The sequence below is a fragment of the Acartia tonsa genome, chromosome 2, assembly GCF_053477335.1.
Source record: "Acartia tonsa isolate MP-2025a chromosome 2, ASM5347733v1, whole genome shotgun sequence".
NCBI lineage: Eukaryota > Metazoa > Arthropoda > Copepoda > Calanoida > Acartiidae > Acartia > Acartia tonsa.
Genome location: NC_137261.1, coordinates 29,773,978 through 29,795,871, shown reverse-complemented (window position 1 = coordinate 29,795,871; position 21,894 = coordinate 29,773,978). Strand labels below are relative to the sequence as shown.

The 21,894-nt window shown below is 31.6% G+C and overlaps 1 protein-coding gene across 1 annotated transcript; it reads right to left on the bottom strand.

Annotated features, from left to right (window-relative positions):
* Window positions 1-30: 30 nt before the first annotated feature.
* On the bottom strand, window positions 31-21,053 carry LOC145309717 (RNA-binding protein 45). Its single transcript, XM_080150353.1, has 9 exons — window positions 20,171-21,053; window positions 18,973-19,103; window positions 18,193-18,256; window positions 17,724-17,823; window positions 16,703-17,302; window positions 16,272-16,445; window positions 15,321-15,420; window positions 14,318-14,577; window positions 31-3,193 (listed from the first exon to the last, which is right to left on the bottom strand). The coding sequence occupies exons 1-9, from the start codon at window positions 20,197-20,199 to the stop codon at window positions 2,795-2,797; spliced, it is 1,857 nt and encodes a 618-aa protein (XP_080006479.1). The 5' UTR covers window positions 20,200-21,053; the 3' UTR covers window positions 31-2,794.
* Window positions 21,054-21,894: the final 841 nt, after the last annotated feature.

Genomic DNA, 21,894 nt, shown 5'->3' with positions numbered 1-21,894 from the left:
ATTAGGTAAAAGAAAGAAAAGGCCAACAAGTTATTAATAAATATAGATATATTACAAAATCTTTAACATAATGTTACAATAATATAGAATATTATAGATTCATAACAAGAGTTTAGTGAATAATTAATTAATGAAAAAAAAAGGCATAAAAAGTGAAAACTGATCAGATCATGTAACAAAAAGTGTTGACTGTAACATAAATAAGATATATTGCTAGTTTGACAATAGTTACAGAGACAAATTATTAAACCATCAGAGAAAAAAAATGCTAAGACCTAAAATTATAAAATATCCTATACATAAATAAAAATCTATAAACTGCTTTTTAACTAGAATATAAATATATAATGACATCTCCTAAGGAAGCCTAAATTTGTTTGTTTTAAGAGCACTTCATACTTATACACCAGGTGGTTAAAATGTATAAAAAAAAAGTCAATAGTTGAAGTCAGAATAGAATTAATCAAGTATGGTAGGTAGGTTAGGTAAATTGTTTAATAATAAATTTTCTAGTCAGCTTTGCGGACAATATGTTATACACGATTTTGTTAAAGGAAGTTCCATGAAATACATTTGAACTAAAGTAATAATATAATAGTTATTTGTCGCATCGTATTATAGACAGCTTTCCGCGAATATTATAAAAAAAAATATAAAATCATAACCAGGTAGTTAGTCCCTAGTGGCCAAAGGCCCTGTCTAACTAAATAAGTATTAATTAATTTTATGATTTTTATTTAATATTTGTTGAAATTTTCTGTAATATAATGCTATTAATATAACCATTTAAAAGCACTTCATGAAACTACCCATTTAATAAGGTCTAGGAATTTAATAATTGTAAAGAAAACATATTTCTTAAAGTACTATAAGCAATTGATTAAAAATAGGGAAAACTTGAAAAAAAAAAATTCCAATTTTTCTTTTTTTGTACTTAAAACTTGTAGCAGTCCTCTTGAAGTAGACTAATTTTGTCAAAAGTAAATACAATTTCCTTCTTCAAGAACTCCCAGTAAAAACATAATATACAAAAATGAAAATAGTAGGTACCTATTCTGTGAAGGTGAAAAACATGTTATGTTTGCTGGAATTATTAAGTCTTAATTAAAGTTGGGTTGTGGAAGTGTAATGAAAATAAAATGTACTGAACAATGGCGTCAAGAGGGGATATTGGGCCGGGAAACCCCCTCCCCTGCCCACCATAGAAAAATTTTAATAATCTAAAAATATAATATAATTTAACCCCCGTAAAAATTTATCCACAGGAAGGACATAAAGTATTTGGGTGGGTATTTTAATCATCCCCTAATAATTAAGTTATCTTACTCATCACCCCCCCCCCCCCCCTCGATAATATAAGCTTGGGCGTCCTTGGTTTTGATAGTTTATTTTCTTAACACAAAAGGAGTTAGAGAACCTAAATCTTCTTAAAGTTAAAAAAGTAGTAAACCATTAAATTAAACATTAGTAAAGTGTCAAAATAAATAGAAAGGTCATTTTGAGAATATTTATATTTCTCGTACTTTGCATTCAAGTCGTCTGGCAAAAAATGTTGCTTTAAAAAAAATTATCTATGAACACCTAGTACATATATACCCCTAATTCTAAAAAAACATTTACATTTATTTGTGTAGGTAGGTAAACAGTTTGGGAAAATACAAATTTATGACAAAAGTAAACAAAAAGACAAATAAAATGTTAAATTTCCAATGTTTACAAATTGTGAAAATTTAGTTGAAATATGCTAATACAGACAAATTACACAGATCCACCAAAAAATGTTTTCAATGCAAATATTTTAGTCAATCTTTTTTATTAATATTTTAGGCCATGGACACATCTAGCTTTGTGACAATACAGTATGAGTTATATGTTCAAATGTTTAACTGTCAACCAACAATTTAAGAAAAAATGTCAAGTTAAAGACGAAATTAACAGAAATAACAATTAGGTATAATAATATATCTTGAAGTAAATTTCCAACTTAAAGTCAAAAAATGTGTAGATTATTCGTTTATCTTCTTATAATTACTTAAAATTTGAATCATTGGAAAAATATTATTTTTTAACAGCGTCCTTAATAACCTGTAGGTCTATTTTTAATTAAAACTAACTTTGTATTTTAAAAGATAATAAATGAATAGCTAGAGTAATAAGTAATAATGAAACCAATGCTAAAACAGAGTCAAATTAAAAATAATCTGTCATAGCTAAGTAGTAAAAAATACAATTGTCAACGTAAAACTTAACAAAATGGTTCAAGTGTAGATTTAATTATTTATAATTTTCTGTGTTACTATGTATGTGTGTGTGTAGGTGATATGTACTGAATTTATACAGTACTTGTGATGATTTTTTTAAAAAAATGTTAACAACTAATAATCACATTCTTCATTATATAAAGTACATTTTGATTTATTCACAAGTTTCAAAATGTTGAAATCTTTTTTCTTCTAAACTTAAAACAATTGTCACAAGATTTTCTTTCCTTCATCTAGAGTATAAAAAGAAATTTTAGTTAAAAAATAAAAATGTTTGTAGGTAGTATTAAGTATTTTTAACAATTCCTCATTGTGTTGTTTGTCGATTTCTATCTGGATTATCTACCAGAGTTTCCACTGTTTTTTTCTTCTTATGTCAAACTGGAGTACAAATTTTTATAAAAATAACATCACCAAATATCAAAATTTAACTATTATTGGTTCTTAAATCAGATCAGATTTATCATAATTCATTTTCTAAAATTTTCTACTTTGTTCTGTATCAAATTTAATCTCTTGAGAGAAGGTAACTACTAATCCTGCTCCATAATCTTGGGTCGTTTCCTTGGATCTGCGAGGCTCTTGGGATCCTGCGGGTCCGCCAGCATCACCTTCAACCTGTTGCCACAGATCTCCTGGCCGTGCAGCGTCGACACAGCCTTCTCTGCACTCTCCTTGTTGGCGTACTTCACATATCCGCAGGTTTTACCCGCCAACAGATAAATATCAATCAAGTTGCCGAACCGGCCGAAGACATCTTTGAGGATATAGATGAGGGGGTGGTAGGGCGTGCACACGATGAACAGGCGCTCAGCCACGAGCGAATCTGTGGGCGCCAGCGGCTGTGGAGGCGGCAGCTTGACAGAACAGTAGGAGGGATCATAGGTTTCCTGGTTGCTGTGCACGGCTCCATTGCTACTGTATCCAGCTGCCTAAAATACAAATAAAATTAAGATATGTAAACCCCCCTTAAATTAAAACTAGTTACTACGCCCCTAACCTCTAGAAGAGGCGTTATAAAAAAAGCTCAAAACCATCCCAAGACTTACATATGAAAATAGAATGGCTTCAAACCATCACAGGACCTACGTGAAGCTTCCCTAAAAGGAAGAACTCAATCGCTATAGCAGTTATTGAGATCTTGAGCTTCAGACATATTCCCTTACTACTTTATATTAAAGGATGTACAACAAAGCTATAGTAAACTACTGATGCTAGACTACTATGGACAAAATTGTCTTTGTTTTATTTTTTTCATTTTTGCAATAATATTCCTTAACGTACAAAAAAAAGACTTATTAAGAAGCTGTAAAGATTTATAATAGTAGCTGTAAAAGTCACTTAATGCAAATAAACATCAAGATTTCTTTCATAACTTTTCAAATGTATAATTACTAATCGCCACATGGCGTTTATTAACATGAAAATTCTCCTCCCTTCTATTTTTCTCTTTCTTTCCCTCTCTCTCTCAAACACTTTCCTATACCACCATATTATTTTTTTTGCCCCTTTAATAAGAAAACACTCCCCCTCCTTTCGCTCTACATACAAATATAGGGTGTTTATTTAATTTACCAAAAGTTAAAAACAAAAAAGTTGTTATTTATAGTTTATCAGCTGTACTTTTTAAACAATGATTCTGATAGGCAAATATAAGAATTTTTTTGTGGGGAAAGGTGGGGAGGAGGAAGTTATTTGCGTGGAGGGATAAGTCACCCTTCCCAACATGAAATTATTTTAATATTGAGTTAGAACTCTTAACTCACCACAAAATGTAATTGAAGAATAATTTAGATGCTAGGGGAGAAGACAATACTTTTTGTGCTATAATTAATTTTTTTCCAACCACAGAAACATCCAATATCTCCCTCTGTTACTAGAATAACCCTTTATCATTGTTTCATATTTTATTATTTTCTACAATTCAGCCGACATGATAATTTTTCTTTTTAACAATAACTCCATTTGGTTTTTAATCATGTTTTATGTTATGTTGTATATGTGCATATTACGGCCTGTGTTTGTGTGTGTGCTACTTTTTTGTTTAAACCAACAAAATTAAAATTATCCAAGATAGTTTTTGGTTGAGGTGTATGTTGTATATGATTGAAACATATGCCACAGAAAATGGTAAAAATATTTATGCACAAGAAATTTAAGATTCTAATGATTACTTGAAGGTAGCAAGGGTTAAAATAAATTAATCATACATGGCTGCACTTTTTTATGCATATGTAGCATTCAAATTTTGGATCTAGTGCAGTTCACGGTAAAATGTTTCTGGTATCGATTATCTCTAAAAATCTATGAACTGTGAAGGCTGCAAGCTGCCATGCAGCTGAACGCACATGTCATGCCCGCACACCTTGTTAAGCGGCATAAGAATGCATGTAAAAAAACTGGAATAGCCAAGATCCAATGATGCACAGAGAAGGCCTGACTGAGGAAAAAAATTTTAAAAAAGTCTTTTTTCGCGCATTTATGTGCACTGCGAGACAACAATTTCTTATTGATTAATTACTATTCCAGATTATATGTAGGCCTTCTTTTTTGTGGGTTAAAATTTTCTGCGATCAATACGTTAGGCTGTCTGGCCATTAGAAGCCAGTACATGTATTTTTAAATATAATCGATACCAGGAACATTTTACTGTAATCTGCATCTGATTCCAGATTTTTTATTTCACATTATTAAACGTTTCCCAGATTTTCAATCCCCGTTCTTAAATGTACTAAATTATGGGATACAATAAAATTAGTTTTCACCCTTTTAATAATAAAAATAACTGTTTAATTCATAATGATGATACAAGCCCGAGGATAAATCTATTAATTTAATCGCCCACCATATGGTACAATATTCTAAAAAAGTTGAGAAAAAAACTAATATTACATTTGTTTATTGTGTGAAGGTTCTAAAAATGGATATAAAATACACGTGGTTATTATGACATTGGAAAAATTTACAGTACATGAAAATCTGGTGTATGATCCTAGTAATAATAAATCCATTGTTTTAAATTTTTTTTTTCTTAATTATTCTTACACATTCAGATGACAACATTAATAATAAAAGCGAAGCTTAAATTTAATGCATATTTGTAACACTTGTATTATAATTGAATATTACAGATTAATTTTATTATATTTGTAGGAATAAAAATGCGTTTATTTTAATTGAAGGTATTGATCTCAACATATTATAGACAGTTTTTGTTAGACCCGAGGTATTAAGGCTGGTATAAATTTTACGATTTTCATTTCTATATTCGTGGAAAATTGTCTGTAATACGAGGCTATACTTGATTATTGAGTATGGCTGAGAACCAGTTCTAATCCAGCGGATATTAATATGTTTCGAAACCCTTCTGGAATATTAAATAACAAATTCTTCTGATATCCGTGTGTAATGTGTATATTAATTTGCATAAATTTAAATTGAAATATAGCTTATACCAAGACAAATTGTTTACTATATTGCAAATTGTAAACATAAAAAACATCAAATAGCCGAAGCAAGTTTACCTAAAAATGTTACGGCTAGCTAGTTGGCTAATTTTTAATCTTAAATGGAGATTGTTGATGTTTACTTGAGGCCTGCAGCTGTCCTTGGGCGCTGGTTAATCTGACATTTTGTTGCATTTTGCCAACAGTCGAAGACATTGTATTTTTCAGGAATATAGAAGCAGACAATAATGTTTTTTTTTTTCATTTAGGAAAAACTTTTTGAAAAAAGCAACTCCTATAGGGTTGTTATACATAGGGGATGCTTATAATTGTGTTTGAATAAATTAAACTTTTTATAACTTGTGATTTCGGCATAAAATGAAGAACTCTCGCTTGTTATTGGGGAGTTGAAACGTTCGAATCTCAGCCCAACACAGCGCCATAGACGTTAAAAGTTGAATGGTTCCTACTGCTGCTATGTCGGATGTTCGACATAAATAATTAGAATATGTGGTAGCATTGGCCCAAAACAGACGCAACTCCATACCATGCGCAGTTAGGACTTACAGACATAGGCCGTGCAATCATAGAGTCTAAAAGGGCGTTGGACCATATAATCAAGATTATATAGCTTTTAACAATTTTAAATATCAAAAGGAAGATTAATTTATGTCTATAGTACCAAATACGAAGAAAACAATTGATCTACAATCTTTATACAATTTGTAAAAAAAATTGAAAAAAAATCTACATAGGTATATCTATCTCTTAACCCGTATTTCTCGTGTCTTCAGAGGAAGTTGGTATTGTCACTTTAGCGCTAACAAAAATCATAAACATAGGATGTTGCTGCAAAATTTTAAGGTGTTGGATGCAATAATTAATGGATAAGGTCTAGGGTATAAAAAATTTTCTCTTTCCCCATCTTAAACCTGTTTAATACTAACTGTTAAAACGGGAAAAACCTGTTTGTTGCTAAAAAAAAAAGGAGACTAGGATTGATAATGATTTTTTTATTATAAATGTCAGATTTTTAAATATTAAATAGACAAAATCTAAACAAATTTTACTAATTCAATCCATAACCATTTCAATTTGATGGTAGGTATATAAAACTAGTTGACAATGCACTCACCAAGTCCAAATCATGAAACACAATGAAAAGGAAATACACTTTACAGTAATGGATATAGGATATATATGGACATATTGACAGGGGAAAATTGTCGTCATTTTAGCTTGCTATATGGACCTTATTTATTGGTGAGTTCATTGGTCTAGTAGGAGGGGAGGGAATGGGGTAAAAAGGTTGGAAGGAGTTGTCGTTATTTTAGCCAGCTGAGAGCATCAATTTATCAGAGAACATGAAAATCTGGTGCAACATCCAAGTAATAATATATCGATTACAGTTTACACTCAACAAAACAGCTTAACTTGAGAAAATTAATCTTAACAATTATAGGTATAAATATAGGCTTTTAAATCTAAAGTCGAATTATTTAATTGGTTGAATTTAAAACATAGACATTTTAAAATTATTGTAAGACGTAAATTACTTTATAGACTTTCAATCCTTATATTAAAGTAACAGGATGTGTATCTGTCTGTGTGTCTGTACCGAAGGATCTCGCTAACCGCTGAACCGATCGGGTTCTCCTTAACAGGGTAGCTTCGCATAGGTCGCGGGAAGGTTTATAACTATTTTGGGGGAGGGTACCACTACCCTCCCAAGAGATTTTTTTTTACTATTCTCGATTTTATGTAGAGAGTTCAACGCAACATAGACATATTTGAAATATAAATAACATTTAAAGTGCCACTAAAGTGTTTAATCATAAATTATTAATTCAAATTAAACATAACTTAAAAATTACTGAAAACCTTTTGTGTTTGCTTATGGCTAAAAGGAAAGAAAATATTTTTGATTGTGTTTAATGCTGAGCAATTCATTGATACACCAAAATAAACATTAGTTGTGGACATTCAAAAAGGTTTGGGAAAACTAGGAAATATGTATTTTAGTCGCATTGAGTCAATATATTTGGTCAATTTGTTCCATGTTTGTATTGAAATACCTAAACACATAATATATGCCTTAGCAATTTGCATGCTTTATTACATGTGTGTTTAAGCTTTTCACCATTGATGTTTAATCTTTTTATAAGTGTTTTTTTTCATGTTTTTTTACAGATTAACAAATATCTAGAAAATGTTAGTCACCCAGCTGCTATTAAAGATAAAGGTAGGAATTTACTTTTAAAGATCTCAATAACGTCCAATAGACGTCCAATAGATACCCCCCTCAAACTTTGTAATCCCTAAATTACCCCGCTCAAAATTGTTAAAAATACAATACCCCCCCCCCCCCACCTAAACAGTTTAAAAACCCTCATTTTACCCTCATCAAAATAAAAAAAAAGCTTGGACGTCCCTGGTGGCCACCTCGCATATACTCTAAAATTGAAATTTAAAAAAAAAATTTGATTGTTATGAAAATTATATTAGCTGTTTTAGTTACTTAAGGAGTAGCTATGCTCTCTTATTACAAGAGATCCATTATATATAATCTGTACTAGAGTAACTATTTGGTCTATAATTGATTCTGCATTCAGCTATAACAAAAGCTGATGTGGTGCTAGGGCACTTAATATAAAGGCAATTATGTCAATTTACTTTCGTAGGGTTATATTAACAGACCAAAAGAGAGTTTATTTTACTTTATATATAAGATATTTTGAGTAAGAATAGTTCTAGTTCACAACGTATTATCCGTAGATATTAAATTGAAAAAGTATAAAAATAAATAATGATTATTTTGATATTCTTAGAAATTGTCTGTAATACGAGTAGGGATGGCAATCCGTCAAATGTTTGGACCGGATTCGGATTCTTTCAAGAATCTGTTAAAAAAAATGCGGATTCCCGCGGATTCCGGATTCTTAATTTTGGCGGATTCCGGATTCGGCTTCTGAATTCTAGCAATATTTTAAAAGGCTTTTTTAAATTAAAAAATTTAAGTGCTACATATGTCCTAAAAATTAATCTTCTTGGTGTTTTCTATAATTCACTTCCGAACCAGATTTTAAAAGATTTTATATATAATGATGATAATCTTTGCCTTCAAACAGGGGGAGTTAAAAGAAAAAACTCAAGACGCTAATTTTAGCCTACCAATTAGGAATCTGAATCCGCTATTAAAAACGGATTCCGGATTCGGATTCCAAAATTGACCAAAAATTGGGCGGGTTGCCAATCCTAAGTACTTACGAGGCTACACACAGTTTTTCAGACTGAGAACCGGTTCTAATCAAGCGGATATTAATCGGTTTAGAATCCAAAATGGTATAAATCTTTATTTTCTTTAAGTTGCTTTAAGTTTTTTTTGAAGATTATAATTATTTTTAGATATCTTAATCTTAACAAATAAAAAAAATTACTAATGCATTAAAATACAATTTAATTTTGCAGTTTTGACCTTATTTCATATGAAATGCGGCTATTGTTTCACGGATATATTCTCAGTTTGGTATAAAACATACAATTTTAACCAAGCCAAAGTACAACTTCCATGGAGAGAGGGAATAGTAAATAGAGAAATATAAATGACTAACATTAAATTAGATATATTATGCAATAGTTAATTATCGCGTCGTATCATAGATATTAGACAGCTTTCCGTGGATAGTAAAATAAAAAATTATGAGATTAATTCCAGTTTTGTTGGCCTCGATGGGCCAAAAGCCCAGGGCAATATAACCAGAATTATTTTAAAATATTGTCTGTAATACAAAACTATACATGAATTCTCAGTTTGGCTCAAAACCACTCCTAACCAGCAGATATTGATCGGTTTCAAAGCCTTACTGAATAAATATTTACTGATAAAGCATCTGTAGCCAACTAATAGGTAATTTAATTTAAAATAAATTGGATGTTAAAATATGGCGTTTGCATAAAACCAAGAGGAAATATTCTCAGAACAAAAATATCAAGGTAACTGAATCATATGTATTAGTTTTAGGCAGGTATTTATCCATTTTATCCGTGAAAGCTACAAACTTCTCATAACAAAACGCCGAAACATGAATGAAGACAAGTATAGTGTGTATGTATGTGCGTGTGTGTGTGTGAATACTCTAAGAAATATCAAGAGTTTTAAGTGAAGCTTTTCTATAATTAGGGTCTGTCTGTTCGTACGTACGTAATGGTTAGCTCTTATAGCTCTTAATTTAGGCATGTTAGAATTGTCCTATCATTTTCAAACTTTGTATGGTGATTCCTATAACAGTAAGATTTAGAAAGCAGCATTACAATAGTTACCACAAAGTATGTCATTGTCCAACCATTTAAAACATGCTAATCTTTCACATTATTGGCAACATTTTATTTTGTATTAATCATCTGGTTTATGGAATATTGATTCCTAGAAAAACAAGGTACAATATTATAAGCGAAGCAACTCCATAATAAATTCGTAAAACTGTTAGTAGTACATTAATCAGTACCTAGCAAGTTTTTAAGTAATTTTTCATCCCGTTTTTATACAATCTTTTAGGAATAAAAAAATAAAATTAAGCTTATTAAGTTGTGGCAAGAGGTTATGTTCGTTTGTCATACATTCTAATTTTTGAGCTTCGCTTTTGAGGATGTTGTCATTCTTGTTCTTTTTTTTGGTATGTGTGAAGAAAAAAACGTGTTTATATCTTCTAATTTTCTGCGCATCTTATTTACACGATTTACAAATAAAATAATTAAAATCTTCCATTTCAAGAATAATTTTACTGATGAAAATTAAGATAAAACACCTTTAATAATTTTAAGAATACATCCGCGAAAAACTAAGGATGCTTGAAAAGTTCAACAGCATATAAATTTTTGTAGCTTTAAATATTAATAAATCTCCTTTTTAAATTAAATTTCAGTTTTTGTAAAAAGCATATTTTAAATTGGCTAAAAATGTAAACTTCAAGTTACAAAACAAGAATAAATTCTTTCAAAGATTATAATCAAAATAAACAAGTTTTTTTTAAATTCTAGTTAAGATGACATAGAAATTAATTAAGATTTCATTTAGGTATATTAAACTTTTAACATATTCTAATTAAGTTTCAAAATGTTTTTATTAAATTTATAAACTTCTTTAAAAAGGTTAAAAGCCATCCCGGGACCAATAAGCCTTTTTTATGGACACTGAACATTGCCTAATAATGCACTGTATGTTTGCTAAACCTTGATTTTTGTTCTTTGCTACATTGTTTTTTATTTTGAATGTCCTGTTTATTCTAAATATTTGATAAGATTAGGCTTTTGCTATTTGAAATATTTTTAAGACTTGTTTTATCATTGTAAATACTCGTTTAGAATGCAAAACATATAATAATGTCCCATTTAAATAATTCCTAAAAGAAATAAAATATATTGTTCTAATGCGTTGGGTCAATAGTCTTACAGAAAGCATAATAATAGGTATATTTTTTTTTGTAAATATTTAAGTTATATGAAGTAACCTTAGAAATATAAAATATTTTTTGCTTCTTCTTTAGCCTCTAGGGGATAGTGTGATAAGTAATGAAAATAGACTGAAACACACCAAGACATTTCTAAAGCTTCCCTGAAAAGTACAACCTAATCGGAGCCATTTTGAAGATCTTTAGCTTCAGACAATAAAAACTTGCTACATTATAGGATAGGTTTATTATAATTTTTACTGATAAAAATTTAAATACAAGAAAATAAAATTAATTCGCAATTTCATGTTAGGCTAAGATTTGCAAAAATCAATATATATTAAATTCAAGTTAGTCAGACACAACACATGTGCAAATATGTATATGTATATCTAAACAAGGATTATAATATGCATTAAAGCGAAGCCAGTCATACAAACGAACATTCACTATTGTAAGGCGACAGTGCTTTTAATATCTACTATTGACGATACCCCTAGCATCTAGTGATGTGTGTTCAAAAGGGTATGGAAGGGGCAAAAAATAGCTTAGCACTATCCAAAGGCTTAAATCTAAAAAATAATATCCAAAACCCATTCCAGGACATATTTAAAGCTTCCATAAAAAGGTGAATTCCATCAGTTTAAGAGTTTAGGATTTCGACAAAAAAAAATTGCTACTTTATATGATAGGATTATTTATCAGAATTAGTGCTTCACATCCTAAACTGAACATTAAAATGAAGTTTTGAAACAATATGATAATTCTAATAGACCTAAATTAACAATATGAGCTATTCATTACTGACATTCGGGTCGACGCAAAATGCAGGAAAACTTTGCTTTCATAAAATAGGACATTTTTAACATTTAGAGGAAAATCTTTGATTTGTAACACTTCTATACGAATAAAACTTGTTGAAATTAAAGATTTGTTTACAATTAATAATGTACTTTTCAAAGCAGAGAAGTTTGAGCATATCTAATGTTTCTTTATGAAAACTTGACCCAAATTTATTTACAATTCATGAAATGATAGGCAGCGGGTTAAATAAAAATAACACCTTTAGCACTTTCAAAATACAAGGATGACAACATCCATAAGTAGCGAAGCATAAAAAATGAAGTGGGCAAACAGACAAAGTGAGTTGTAGAGCAGAGGTTAATTTCTCAAAACAATAAAAAAAGCGAAAGTAAACAAAAACTTAAAGAAAACCACTAAACCTGAAGTGGATAACGTCTACATTAGTTGAATCATGACCGACAGACAGACGGACAAAACAATTTGTAGATTAGATGCGCATGTCTCAAAGGAATCTTCAACTGTCTATCTTTAATAGCAGTCGAGAAACTTACATTTTCCCCTGAGCGTTACAAACTGACACAGACGGATAGACCAAGCGAATTATAGAGTAGCTTCGCTACTAAAAACTGATGTTGATTAACTGTTTGAAGATAATATGCCTTTAAGCGATTATTTTTTTCATTGGCCTACAAGAGAATTATATTTAACTAGCTTTAAATATTAAATTGGAAAGTTTGCACTTTGATATTAAGAACTCCGGGATGCTCATTGGTAAAGGGAATCTTCGGGAAAAATTAACCATATACCTTAAGTAACAGCTGGAAAAAAAATCACATTTCTCCAATAGCGTTACGGACGGACAGAAGAAGTGGATTATTGAGTAGCTTCGCTAATAAAAATACAACTAAAAAATGATATATAAATGTGTTTTTTCTTGTTTAAAACATAATAGATTATAAAAGAAGAAAAACAATTATATTTTTAGTTGATATGACGCAGATAGTTAGACTAGGCATGTGATTTGAATTCATTGAAAAATTTGCACTAGAAAAGGGTTATTGACTTGATTTGTAAAAGAAATGTAAATGTAAGTTTGTCCAATAAATGTATAAGAATAGATGTACAACCCAGACAACTACCTGGTGGGGACTGAACCCAATTCATTTTACTATTTGAGATGAGTTGATTCAAAGATCCAATTGAAAATCGGTCCATGGTCCCCACACCGTGGGTACAGTTACATATAGCTTGTTACCCTCTATTCTTTTACTTTAATATTTGTCCTTCAAATTAGTGCACTATGTTGTATTTCTAGAGTGAAAAAAACAATTATTTCTGCTTTTTTAATTAACAATTGCAACTGCGGCTTTGCAATTTTACTCTTAATCCAAAAGAAAAGTTTCTTATAACTTGGTTTTTGTATAACTTGGTTAAATGATAAGGTAGATAGGTGGGGGAGGGTATCGTTGTTTTAGCCACCTGTGAGCATCATTTTATCAGAATAGAATGTACATGAATATCTGGTGCAACATCCAAGTACTATATAGATTGCTAAAGCAGATCAAAAAAAATAATTGAAATTTAAAAAAAAAAACAATGAAATCATTAGATGCTTTCCCTTATAATCAAGCCTTGATCCCTTTAGTGCAGGGTGAGGGAGGGGGGTTGGCAGAGAAATTTCTATTTTTGAACTATCTTCACATAAAAAAAATTTATGAGTAGTATCAAAATTTAACTCTTTTAAATGTCTAAGCATTTTTAAAATTAGTTAACAAGATTTATGACCATTGACACGACATTAAATTCAATATCGATGCGCAACTTATCTATATGCTATAATAAATAACATGGATAACAACATACACAAGTAGTGAAGCACAAAAATATTAAAAATTATATAAAAAAAATGGAAATCCAATAATCATAGAGTGGATGCTAATAAATTCTCTGAAATAATTTTATATGCATATTTGATACTGCAAGAAAGCTACCTGCTACGGACGGACAGAAGGACGGATGGACATACAGAGATAATTATAGAGTAACTTCGCTAATATAAATAATATAAAGCGATTGTGTTTCTGCGCGTGGCCTGAGGCCTGTACTCTGCCAAAAATGTTTAATTACATGTTTTTACAAATATAAAGATGTTTTTCTAGTTTCTCATCATAGTGACATGAATCTAGCCCAAAGAATACTTGTTGCACGTTTTATTTGTCAAGGTTTCACATGTTTATGGAAGATTTTCATTCAGTATTTCTTCTAATTATAGAATTAGATAGTAAATAAATTGATTTTTTGTTATGTAGTAGACTTTAAAATCTAGATATCGTAAATTTTAGGTAAAATCTAAATTTACCTGTATAAGCGAGGTAGCTTGGGCTATGGTATCCGCCAGGGACTGCAGATCTGTTGGCAGTGTCTGACGCGTTAGGGCCGATTGCTGCGGCGGTGGAGGTGGACCAGCGGGAGCTGCCATTGGCATTCGAGGCGCCGTAGCTGCTGCCAGCGGATAGCCGCTGGGTGGCAGGGCGCCAACATAGTTGCCCGGAGGTTGGAGATGACGTGGAAGGTGGGGTAGGCTGTAGGTTTGTGGGGGTGGTGGGGCTGGGTAACCTCCTGAACACACAAAAATAAAACAAGGTATTACGGAAAAATGTAGGACAGACAAACAAACTTTTAAGAGACCATTGTTTTAGATGGTCACAGGGATATAAAAATGACGAGAAAGCACAAAAATATTTAATTGGAGGAAGAAGTAAAAACTGTACCTATGCCTTTTTGAAAAAGGCATAGGTAAAAAATATTTGCAATAACAAAATATTGAAAAATAATAAGCATGGGCAAAATAAGAGAGATTTTTCATAAATAAAGTGGAAATATTTTCTAATAGAATGGATCCTAACTTAAATGTAAGGATTCGAGATTTTCTCCAAACTCAATGATATTTTCTGCACTTAAACAGCATATAACCCAAAGAATTCTAATTTTTTACCATGAATTTTCAAAATATCAAGACTTAAAAAGATCATTCTCTTATAGTATTTGAAAAAAATGTGGCAAACTGTAACATGTAAAAAAAAGTGGGACAGACAGAGTAAAAGAGTTACACGTACACGTAGCTCTCATGAGATAGCGGGTCAAGTCATAATGTGCTTGAACGTGGAGCTTGATAGCCCTAGTGGCTATACAAAAGTGTCTCAACCTACTCCATGACTACTTAGGTCTAAACCCTAAGAAACTATGGCTAATCAATCAATCAAACCTACCTTATTTTTCAAAGAGGAATAAAAATAATAAAACGCTCATAAGTAGGTAGGTATGTAAGAAATATGGTACAGAAAATTTAAATGCGAAGGTACCTAAATGATTGGCTTGATGTGTTGGGGGCGGAGGCATTGACTCTTCATATTTCACAATGAGGCGGTGACCAATTGGATACTCGAACCCGTGAAGTTTCTCCTAATTACCACATTTTCATATAATTTGTGTTAATACATTTTTTTAAAAAGTTTCTGGGATCGATAAGCTACAAAAATCTATGAAACTTTAAAGGCTACTAGCTGCCAAAGGCTGAGCATATCTTAAGAGGATGGATTAATGTAAGTTTCAAGATATATTCAAGAAACAAATCTGTAGAGGACAAGGACAAAGCTGGCTAAATGATATATGATTATGAAGATTGCTAAACTAAGGGAAAAGTAGGTGGAGGGTAAAATCCGTAAAAGTGTGTGTTTTAAGGCATAAAAATACTATTAGAACGATAATATTCACTAAATATGTGTATTTCTTATTGAAAAGAACTATAAACTACAAAATTTTTTAAAATTTAACATAAATTTTATCGTTCTACTACTGTTTTTAACTTAAAACACACAACCTTTACGGATTTTACCCGCAACCTACCTTTCCCTTTATCATTATTTAGGTACCTATATTAACAAAAAAAATATTTTTATTCTTTATAAATGTGATGATTAAAAAACAATAATTTTTATTTTATACCTAATGTACTTTGATATAGCAACCTCTATATTTTCGGTCAAAATTATTTATAAAGATTTCTTAGTATCTGTAGGATCAATACCTATTCAATATTGATTCCCAGTACAGATAATAATAAATTAAGATGATGATGGTTAATAATAATGGATAAGTGTAGGTATTGGATATTTATATCAAAATTAAAAAAATATGTCGTCAATTTTGGTTGCTAATATGGACCTCTGGTGCGAGCATGACTTTATCAGAGTACATGAAAATCTGGTGCAACAACCAAGCAATAATATATCGATTTAATATGAAAATTGTGCCTTGGCGTAAGTGGCGGACTGTGGATTATTGAAAACAACTGTGCCCACGGATTTACCGCCTCCTCCCCCGCCTCCACCCGCCGACCGGTCCCTGCTCCCCCGACTGTCACCCGCCTTTTTCAATTCACAATAATCAAGGCCCGGAACTAGGTCGAAAAGGCGCCAAAGTTGGTCCTGTAAAAAAATATATGAAATAAAAAATCATCAAAACATAAAATAATAAAAATGTAAAAAGCGAAAATTTGTTTCTAACTAAAGCTATATGAATTGATTCAACAAAATAATAATTTTTTAATTTTCAATACTATATTCTTACTTTTTAGTTTTCAAAATCGTTCAATAGGTACCTAATCAATACAAATGGTAGGCACACGAGAAGGTTTTTAAATGTTCCTCAACTACTTTTTGTGTTTCATAAAATATGTTTCTACCTGGTTTATATTACTACTAGTTATAACAGACAGCCTACAATTTCCATCGGGATTACTATGTGAAGTGTCCATGTATGTCAACATATCATAGCCCGCCGACAGACTGGCGGTCGTGCTGGCACTTGCCGTGCTGCCTGGGCCCGCCAACCTATCACCGCCCTCGTTCGCCGCCGACGCGGCGTGAAAGCCAGACTTTTGCGGTTTCGGGTCTGCAAACACCGGTTTAAAACTTCTGTCGCACGACTCGAATGCTTTGGCCGCGTGTGACATTCTATGATATTTGACGTAGGCAAAGCCTTTGCTTTCCTTCGAGTTTCTGTCACGCACAATGCTCACATAATCCACGTCTCCGAACTGGGTAAAGTGTTCTTTTAACTCAGTTTCACTCATAGTCTTGGGCACGACGACAAACAGGCGGACCAGCCGCTCGTCCTCGTTCATCTCCCGCCTGGAGCCCTGGTCCCGCGAGTGGGCTATCAACACTTTGAGCGGGCGGGGATGAGAACCTATACACCGCCCGTTCATCTCCTCCATGGCCAGAGCGGCCTCGGATGTCTTAGAGAACTTTATGTAGGTCACCCCCTTGGGTTCGCTTGTTACCTAAAAAGTATAAAGTAAGCAAAAATTAGCTAAAAAGGATGGCGACATCCAACAAAGCGAAGATATGAAATTTAAGAATGTCAGAACTTCACAAAAAAGCAAAAATTGTATATCATTATTTATACATAAATGTGATGAAAAATTTCTTAAATACATGATAGGTATTGTTTAAGCAGATTCTTACATTTTTTAGGACTTGATTATGGAGATGCTCCACTTATTATATTGTACCTTGTTGTTGAAGGGTATTTAATAAGGATTTTTTGTGGTAACAATTATAGAGTTGTTAAGCTTTCTAAATAGTACCTACCTGTTACAGGAACCATCATGCAAAGTTTGAAGTGGTTAAGACAATTCTTACATGCTTAAATTAACGATAAGACGTAACAGTTATGTTATTTATCCTAAGACTTATTTTTACCTTATCTTTCAGGACCCAAATTTCTTCAATAACTCCATAGGGCTCAAAGGCCTCTTTGAAATCATCTTCTGTAATGGATTTGCCACAAACAATAAATAGCCTAAAACAAGAAATCAATTTGTAATAATAGAAATCTTACCTAATATAGGTAAGATAGAATATTTACAGAACTAGGTAGGTTTTTAAAAAATTATATACAATAATTTATTAAAAGACTAATTTACTAAAACTGATTATGATCGAAATTCTAGGTAAAAACTAGGTGTAAAGGTATTTCTTAAGCATACTAGAGATTAGGGTATAAGTTCTGCTATTGGTTAGCTTAATATCGTTCGGGGGGAAAGGTTGGATCCAGATTAAACTTTTCCAACAAATAATTTAAATCTATCATTAGATTAATATTGCCTATCAAAATGGGGGGGGGGGGGGAATATATCAATCTCCCCCTATATTAAATCCCTGAAATTACCTTGAATTTGGTGGATCATCATATTTGCTACTTGTGCTGCTAGAGTTTGTGGAGCCACCTCCACCTAGAATATGATATCAGTTTTTTATCTCATCGTATTTTAGACAGTTTTCAACGAATATTAATGAATTTTTTTAGATTATAACCAGTTTTGTAATTTTATAATTTTCATCAATATCGTGGAAATTTGTCTGTAATACGATTTTATACATGATTTTTCAGTATGGCTGATAGTAATAGGTTTCAAAGCTATACTGGAAAATATAATTATTTACTTGAGACATTAATCAATATTTTATTTTGGCGAATACAATCATAAAAAAAAATCAGAACTCTATTTAGTGACAAGATGAATTGAATTGTTAAATGAATCAAATTCTATTGATTCATGGAATCATGATGCCTAAACATGGTCAAACCATTAATACATTTTATAGGAAATCAAAAATCTAGAAATATTTTCATATTTTATGACTTTGGTGCATACATAAGGTGTAGGCAATTATACAAAAAAATCTAAAATCTCATCTCAAGTGGATCATGGAAAGAAAACAAAGTAGATAGTTTAGTCGTATTTTCACCGTAGCTTTTAATAGGTTATTTTAGGTTAGGTTAGGTAAATGTTAATGATTTCCCCGCAAGATTAGGCAATTGGCTATGCAGGGACTAGAAATATGAAAAAAGCTACGGTAAAAATACTATGAAACCCGCTACATCGTTTTCTTAGAATGATCCCAAGTTTTTAATTTAAAAAAATGTGATTTTAATGATAATACACACCTCCATGATGAGGGTTGTGGTGGTGGTTGTTGTGATTGTGGTTGACGTGGTTGTGGTGTTCCTTCATGGTTGCAGCGCCGCCTGACCGAGTAGCAGGAGTATCACCCTGACCTGAGGGATCCGTGCGTCTCCTACAATATCATCACAAATTCACATAAATGTCTAAGGGATTGTTTCATGAAGTGCATTACAGAAAAATTATACCATTATACATCAAACATATGCAGGGGGGGGGGGGCAAGGGTTTAATGCATCTCGTAATCATTGCGCAAATGACACTTAGAATCCGAATTTCATTACGAAACTTGGCATAAGTAATTGTTGGTAGGTCTATTTACCTGAGGCGAGGGGATGGGGGGTAGACTATATTATCAAGCGAAATAAATCAGAACTTCGAAGCGTTTCCCCAAAAAATCTTGAAAAATCAGCTGAAATTTTTAGATATTTTTTCGAATTTATCCCGTTGTTTGTTACAGCTGTTATTTTAATAAAAAAAAAACAATGTACTTTAAATGTTAGACATTTAATTAGGCTTTTGATTAAAAATATCATGCATTTCTTAAAAAGACTAAAATAGGTATAACTTAAATTGTTTTCCCATGTCAGATAAACTAAATCTAATGTTAAACATGGCTTGCACTACATTGAAACACATTATGAGAAAGCTGGATAGAATATACAGTGTTAATGTTATAAATACAAGGATGAAAACATCCATAAAGGCGAAGCTCTAAAATCAGACGGAAGGGCAACGAATAATAACTCATGTAGAGTGTCAGAACTTAACAAGCAGAACGCAGAACAAAATGTAGGTACACAGATTTGTTGCAAAATTGCGTAAATACAGGATACAGTAAAAGGACATCATCATATTTTTCTTTTAGGGATTTGATTAGGTATGGAGATGCCTAACTTAAAATGTTGTACCTTATCGTTCCAGAAATCATTATTCAAAAATAATATATGAATAGGATAATCAAATATAAAATAAAGAGATTAAAACAGCATGTTTCAAATGGACGTACGGTCTTTGTGGTAACTATTATAGAGTAATCTACGCTTAATAAATCCTACCTAAATGTTATGGTCATCATAATACCAAGTTTTAAATCGATAGGACAACTCTAACTTGTCTTAATTAACGAAAAGAGCTAACCTTTACGGACAAACGGATCGGCCATAATTAAAAGTTACCCACCTATTAGCGATGTTAGTGTTACTTGTCATTCATCCAGCCTTGATGGTTAACCTAGGGCCAGATTTGGGTAGATAACTTCACTGTCTTATATCTGTATGCAAAAAATTGGTATATAAATCAAACAGCTGTAATTATATCTAACATCTAGCTGCTACACAAATAGATAAGAATTTGTGATGAAAATAAAAAAGTCCAAACTATAAAGTGGTTGGGTGTCTGTTAGTACGTTATAACGTCAGGTGTTGGTGTTAAAAAATCTACACTTCTATCGTAGTCCAGTCATTATGAGTCTGAAAATATTTTTATTAGTTATTTATCGCATATATCGTATTATAGACAGCTTCCCATGGATATTAAAATAAAATTATAAGATAAAAATATTTTATGATGTTTATTTCATATTCTTTGAAAATTCTAATTCGATGCTATAAAATCATTTTTTAGAATAATCAAATGTAGCTACTAGACAACAGAAAAAAACATGTTCCTATATTTACATAAGGGTAACTAAAGTCTCATATACTAATAGGCATTAGGCATTAGATCTAATAAATAAAATTAAAATAATTAATAGTTCTTTTCTGTACCGTACTTTGTAACATAAGGATAGATTTTATTTATATACAAGTTCTATATTTAAAGGTAAAGGCACAATATGTTCCACTTCATACACTGTTTCTCTTTATCATATTATCACTGATTCTCACAAGATCTGTTTCAAATAAAAAATACATTTTTGTACACGCTTAATATAACTTATTTCATGTCTGCTTTAAAGGCATAAAAAAATAATATGTTAAGCATAGAATTTGTAGTATAAAGTTGATATGTATGAATGTATGAATGATGTGTGTAATGCAGGATAGACAGGTTTCCACAAGGCTGTGTGTAGTCTACCCTTCCCCTCCCCCCTCTTCCCGACAATTTAATTTCCCCTTTACTATAATAACGCTGCACACCTACAAATTTCTCCTTACTCTAAATACCTAGACATTACTGCTGACTTACCCCAAATTTTATCGCCCCCTTCCTTTTCTAACCCCTCTTTCTCTCTCTCATGTAACATGCCTACAAGTGGCAGGTAGAACCCTCTCTTAAAGAGACAGCATACAAAAATGTTTGAATTTATTTAATAAATTAAAATAACATTGGGTGGTCAAAAATGACCTATAGGCGGAACACTGAAGAGGACCTAAAAAAGCTAGAAGTCATTAGGAGAGGGAGATTCATGTCAAGGAATGGGCATCACAGAGGAAATGAGTTGCGGCATTCTCTGAACTGCATAGTCAAATTAAGAGACTCCCCTGTTGACGATGAACATTTTTCAATAAATATAATGTAGATAATAAAAATGGGCCTTTGTCCCAACATGAAATATACATTGAAATTTAAAGATAAGGAAAAAATATAAAGTGTCCCACCTTTGTGAAGATTTTATGATTTTCTCATAATCTCAATATTTTCTATTATAGCCTAGTTCACAAAAGACATAGGTCAACCTCTGGAAATTTTAGGTTGACATAAAGAAGCTTTAGGTTGACCGATTTTATAAAGGCATTTATTAGTTGTACTTGTTTAGGTCGACCTACAGCATTTGTTAGTTGTACTTGTGTAGGTTGACCTACAGAATAAATTGGTTAACCTTTAAAAGTTCTTTGTAAACTGGGCATATGCCTTTCTTCCACTCTTTCATGGGATAACTAAAGTTTGATTGATAAATCAAT